Consider the following 6000-nt stretch of genomic DNA (forward strand, 5'->3'; position numbering starts at 1 on the left):
GCAGATAATAGGCCCCAGGAGTAAATGAGGGAAAGGGACGGGGGTCTCACCATTAACTATGATTGACAGAAATGATAAATGAATACATACAGACATATACACACACACACACACACACACACCAAGCAGAACCTGCTCACCAGCACCTACATCCAGTCTTCCCTCCTTACCATCCATTATTAGCTCAATTCACCTGAAGTCTCCCACATTCCTGTATTTTTTGCCATGGCCCTGAGCTTTTACTTCTCACAATCCCTCTGCCTGACAGAGTTCTAATGGAAAATAAAAGCAGGCAAACAAAACAAAAGAATTCAAAAATAAACACCAAGAGGGTCACTATACCTAAATCAACAGAAGCAACAGGGTAAACTCTGCAAAGGAGACCAAGAAGCATACAACAAACACGCTAGGCTTAAGTACAGCTCCGTCCCTAACACAGGAAGTCAGGCAGAGGCTTGAAAAGCAGGGAGCAGAGCACAGGAAGTCTTTTAGCACTGCAGAGATTTCCAAGGGTGGTGTAATGGAGACAGCACAGGAATAGGAATTAGAAGACCAGGCTTCTAGTTCTAGTTTTACTATTAGCTAACTGGGTGGCCTTACCGAAGTCACCATCTTCTCTGGACTTCTGATTCCCCATCTATAAAATAAGGTGGTTAAAACAAGCTGGGACTTGAATCCCCTCCAAAAAAAAAAACAAAGATGAAAACTATCGACTCTCCTCCACCAAAAAGTGCACATCACCTATTATGAGTAAGAATCTTCCAAGTCTTTCCAGGTTAAGAACCCCTGGAAAAAATATGTCTAGTCCTCCTAGCATCCCTCTAACATCCTATGACTCTGAGAGAACTAGGCACATGTCTGCACAATTGTTGGTAGGTGAGACTCATCATGTCACGGCAGTATTTTCTGGGCAAAGACCAAATCGTAAAACCTACAAAGGTTTCAAGGTCTTCTTCAAAACTATGAAGTCAGCCGACATCATCAATACCTTTCCCATTCCCTACCCAAATTAACCACCTTTATCTTTCAATCCAGAATTGAGAATCCAGTCTTCTAATAGCCCTATAAAATGTTTTTTTTAAAGCCCAGGACATTAAAGAGCTATTTTGTGTCCTGGTGATGTAGAATGCAATTGGCAAAGAACAGGAGGGACATGTCTAGTGTCTCCCTTCAGACTCATTAGTATGCTCCACAAAGTTAATGAGACTGAGCACCACCGTGTCCCCACAACATTACCAAACTCCTTGTACTTCTCACACTCTCTGTGTGATTTAACCCACAATCTCAGCCACATCCCCTCGGGGCTCTCTCGAGTTTTCTTGCTTTTCACTCCTCTCATTGAAATGCTACTTCTCTTCCCCATCCCAGCGTGTGCCCAGGGCTGCCAAAAGGTACTCCCTCTTCTCGGGAGGTTTCCCACCAGATCCCCTTTTCCTCGACTCAGTCCAGAGAACCCAGGATTTCCCGGCTTCCACTCCACCCCAAGGCACTAAGGAAGGATTTGAAGAAATGGAATCCATCTCAACCATGTTCGATTTCCCCCCAAAACCTATCCACTCGTCGTGCCTCCTGGCCCCTCAGGAATCAGGACCCTCTCGGGCACACCAGGTTCAGTCCTGCAACCTTCGTTCCTAGCCCCAGCTCGCCCCACCTTCCAACCAGGCCCCGACTGGCCCCTCATCCCACCTCCAACCCAGGACCCCCGGAGGCCCTCCCTCTCTCCAAGCCGGGGAGCCCGGGGTCGGCCCTCACGCCCACCCCTCGCAATAACTGGGCGCCCCGTCCCGCGCGGTCACCTGCATCCCGCCGCCACCGTCGGCCGCCGCCTCCTCAGTGCGCGGCCGCTTGCTCAGGCCGGGATCGGCTCCGTCTCCTCCCGCTCCGGGCACCGGCAGCTCCAGCTCCGACTCCCGCTTCATGCCCCGGGCGGCGGCGCCGGGCCCGAGCTGAGGCGGCTGCTGCGGCTGGGCGCCCTCCGCCATCCGCCCGCGCCCCCCTCGCCTCCGGGAGCCGGGCGACCCGCGACAGGCCACCTCCCCCTGGGCCTCGGCCCCGACTGTCGCGACAGGCGGGCGCGCGCCTGCCCCCGCCCCCCGCGTGCGTGCGTGCGTGCGCGCGCGCGGACTCCGCGCCCCTCCGCGGCTCGCGCCCGCCGCTCCTTGCCTGGCCGCTCGCTCCCCGCCCGCCCGCCGGATTGTCGGCGCGGGGCCACTGGCGGGTCGTGATGAGCACTCGCTCGCGCCCCCGCACGCACACGCGACACCCGGCCCGGCCCGCCGCGCCGCCCCGCCTCTCGCACTCCCGGAGCTCGCTCGCCGGCCGCGCTGGCTCACACTCTCCCTCACAACACGCCGGCCGAGGGAGGAAGGGGGCGGTCCGGGCTCCCGAGGCGTGGGGAGGGCTGTTTATTTTGGGGGGAGGAGGGGCGCGAGGCAGGAACGAGCTGACTGGCCGGGATCCTCCGACCCGCCACTGTGGCAGCACCGGGAAGGCGGGGAGAGAGAAAGAGGGAGGGAGGGACCGGGATGTAGGACTCCAGCCCGCGCGGGAGGCTACGGCAAGGGGGGCGGTGGCGGCCCGCGGAGGGGGCGGGGCTAGGCCCCCTCGGCAATCTCCGTAGTCTCCTCGCTGTCTGCCCGAGAGAGGCCGGGAAGCGATCGGGGAAGCTCGGGAATCTCCGGCACGTGCCCGGGATTGTCTTGGAGGCTCAGCGCGGCTGGAGTGCGGGCCAGGGCAGAGGGGGCGGGGTCTGTCTCCTTTCTGGGCGGGGCCGTAGCCTGGAGTAGGCAGGGCTTGAGAGACCCGAGGGCCAGGGAGTGGCTCCTTCTTGCGGGAGTAGTTGTACAGAGTTAAGCCCTGAGTTTACCCGCCTGAGCGCCTTGGTTCCCGGAGAGGGAATGGGCACTCTGTGAGAGGCAGGCTGTTGCCTGCTTCCCCTCCCGCAGAAGAAAAAAGGTCTCGAGTTGGAAGGTCGAGGAATGAAGCCACCCCAGTTCTGAGAGCTTTTACTCTAACATAACTCACATTCCTAATGAAGTTAGTAGTGATACCCCATGTTTGTAAGAGCTTCAGGGTTTGCACAATGCATCTACAGACCCGTTTCAAACTGGTGATATAAGTAGATACCATGATCTCCATTTCATTGATGATGAAACTGAACCTTAGTTAAATCCTGCAGCAAAAAAGTGGCAGATCCGGAATTCAGAACACGAGAGCATATTCTCTTTCTCTATACCTTGCTGCCTGAGGAGCACTTTATGACTTATCAACTTCGTGGAGATAGAGATATCTGTGCAATAGATTCTCTCCCCTACCAGACTGTGAGGACAAGGACTGCAGTGACTTTCTCTGAGTTCCATATCGTGCCCTGTACGTTATAGAAATAAAAGGATATTGCGTGAATGATCTGGATTCTAATCTTGGCTTTGCTAACTAGCTTAAACAAATTACTTCATCTCTTTGGACCTCAGCTCCATCATTTGTAAAATGAGATGGTTTGGATCAGTGGCTTTCAACCAAGGAGAAATTTTGCCGTTCCACCACCTCCACTCCAACATTTGTCAGTGACTGAAGGCATTTTTTTTTTTTTTTTGAAACGGAGTCTCGCTCTGTCGCTCAGGCTTAAGTGCAGTGGCGCTATCTCGGCTCACTGCAACCTCTGCCTCCTGAGTTCAAGCAATTCTCCTGCCTCAGCCTCCCCAGTAGCTGGGACTACAGGTGTGCGCCACCACGCCCAACCAATTTTTGTATTTTTAGTAGAGATGGGGTTTCACCATGTTGGCCAGGCTGGTCTCGAACTCCTGACTTCAGGTAATCCGCCTGCCTCGGCCTCCCAAAGTGCTGAGATTACAGGAGTGAGCCGCCGCGCCGTGCCGACTGAAGGCGTTTTTGATTGTTACAGCTGGGAGGTGCTGCTGGCATCTAGTGTGTAGAAGCCAGGAATGTTGCTTGACATCCTATCATGCACAGGACGGTCCCCCCAGGAGAGTTATCCAGCCCCAAATGTCAATAGTGCGGAGGTTGAGAAACACTGGGTTAGATGATTTCCAAGGTCATTTCCAACCAGTGTGTGATTTGGCCTTTGAACTTGGGTTTAACCTGGTTGGGGCTGGAACAGTACAACAGTAAAGATCCCTGCTTTAGAGTCAGACCAACCCAGATGAGAACCCAGGCTTTCCCACCTCCTGCCCACGTAATCTGGGACCAGTGGTGACTAAGAATTTCCATATAAAAGGTGTTTGGGGATTGCAGACTGGTTGGAAGGGAAGTCTGGAGGACTTGCCTTGAAGGTGAGTTGTTGTATTGAGCATATTGTTTGTATTACTTAGGCTGTGTTATAAATCAGTAAAAATAGTAGAGTTTTAGCTCTGCCACCTGCAAGTCATGATGCCTTGTGACAGCTACTTATCCCCTCTGTGTCTCAGTTTCTTCATCTGCAAATTAGGATAACAATAATACCTTCTTGAAAAGATTATTGTAAGAATTTAATGTTATCACATTTAGAACTTTGAACAGAAAGATTTAGGATAAGCACTCCATAAGTGTTATAGCAAACACTTATAGCTAACTAATAATAGCTTCTTATTAGTACCATTATCATTTTATTCACTTTTTTTTTTCAGATGGTGTCTCGCTCTGTCACCCAGACCGGAGTGCAGTGGCGTGATCTCGGCTCACTGCAACCTCTACCTCCTGGGTTCAAGCAATTCTTGTGCCTCAACTTCCCAAATAGCTGTGATTATAGGCGCCCGCAACCACGCCTGGCTAATTTTTTGTATTTTTAGTAGAGACAGGGTTTCACCATGTTGGCCAGGCTGGTCTCGAACTCCTGACCTCAAGTGATTCGCCCCCTTTGGCCTCCCAAAGTACTGGGATTACAAGCATGAGCCACCAGGCCTGACCTTTAGTCACATTTTAAATGAGAGTGAAAAAAATTCATTGTCAAGATCAAAGAATATCATTATCATTATTATTGGGTTTTTTAAATTATGTAAGGTGACTTGAGTGGGGCTGCTAGAGATTCACATGGGGCAAACAAAGCACCCCAGTAACACCTTGGTGCAACCACTATGCTGGGCAAATTACTTTGTTTCACTAAGCCTTCCATTCCTCATTTGTAGGATAACAATAATAGTCACAGTGTTGTTCTAAGGATTAAGTGGGACAAAAGTAAACACCTAACACAGTGCCTAACGTATAGTAACTGCTTAATAGGTGGTAATTATTCATCAACTAATTTGGTTAGTGATATAGTAAGCTTAACCAGGGGCCTTGGAAAGAGAAGGCTTAAACATTTTCTTCTTCTTTTTCTTTTTTTTTGAGACAGGATCTCACTGTCTCCCAGGCTGGAGTACAGTGGCCCAATCTCAGCTCACTGCATCCTCCGCCTCCCAGATTCAAGCGATTCTCCTGCCTCAGCCTGCCAAGTAGCTGGGATTACAATCATGCACCACCACGCCCAGCTAATTTTGTGTATTTTTAGCAGAGACAGGGTTTCACCATGTCGGCCAGGCTGATCTCAAACTCTTGGCCTCAACTGATCCTCCCACCTCAGCCTCCCAAAATGCTGGAATTACAGGCGTGAGCCACCACGCCCAGCCCTGACACATCTCTTAGTATTATTATTTGGACCACCAAGGTGGAAGTCCAAGTGCCTGCAAGCTTGTTCTTGTGCTGAATTAGCCCCAACCTAAGTCAGCGGTTTCTACTTGGCAGTACCCCACAACCTGATCCTGTTCAACCAAGCAGTATGGCTTTGAAGGATAACCAGGATATTTCCTGGTGGCCTATGAAACAACAGTGGGTTTTTTCTTTTTTTTTTTTTCTTTAACCTAGGGACATCAGCAGTTGGTTTTCTGAAATTTTTACTTATTGAACTGGTAGCATAAGAATTCTCGCTTCCCAACTGGGCACGGTGGCTCACACCTGTAATCCCAGCAATTTAGGAGGCCGAGGCAGGCAGATCACTTGAGGTCAGGAGTTCAAGACCAGACTGGGCAA

General features: G+C 51.2%; 1 protein-coding gene across 17 annotated transcripts in view; it reads right to left on the reverse strand.

Moving 5' to 3' along the window:
- Positions 1–2476, reverse strand: part of RBFOX2 (RNA binding fox-1 homolog 2) — a 291147-nt gene extending 288671 nt beyond the window's left edge. For 3 of the 17 annotated variants that reach the window (XM_063663012.1, XM_063663006.1, XM_054469626.2), the window contains exon 1: positions 1797–2468. In XM_063663012.1, the coding sequence (XP_063519082.1) occupies positions 1797–1982 (186 nt within the window). In that variant the 5' untranslated portion in view covers positions 1983–2468. Of the gene's footprint in view, positions 1–1796 lie in introns of all 17 variants that reach the window. The other 14 variants (XM_063663005.1, XM_063663011.1, XM_054469627.2 and 11 more) reach the window with 12 other exon arrangements.
- Positions 2477–6000: the final 3524 nt, after the last annotated feature.

The sequence above is a fragment of the Pongo pygmaeus genome, chromosome 23 (assembly GCF_028885625.2).
Source record: "Pongo pygmaeus isolate AG05252 chromosome 23, NHGRI_mPonPyg2-v2.0_pri, whole genome shotgun sequence".
NCBI lineage: Eukaryota > Metazoa > Chordata > Mammalia > Primates > Hominidae > Pongo > Pongo pygmaeus.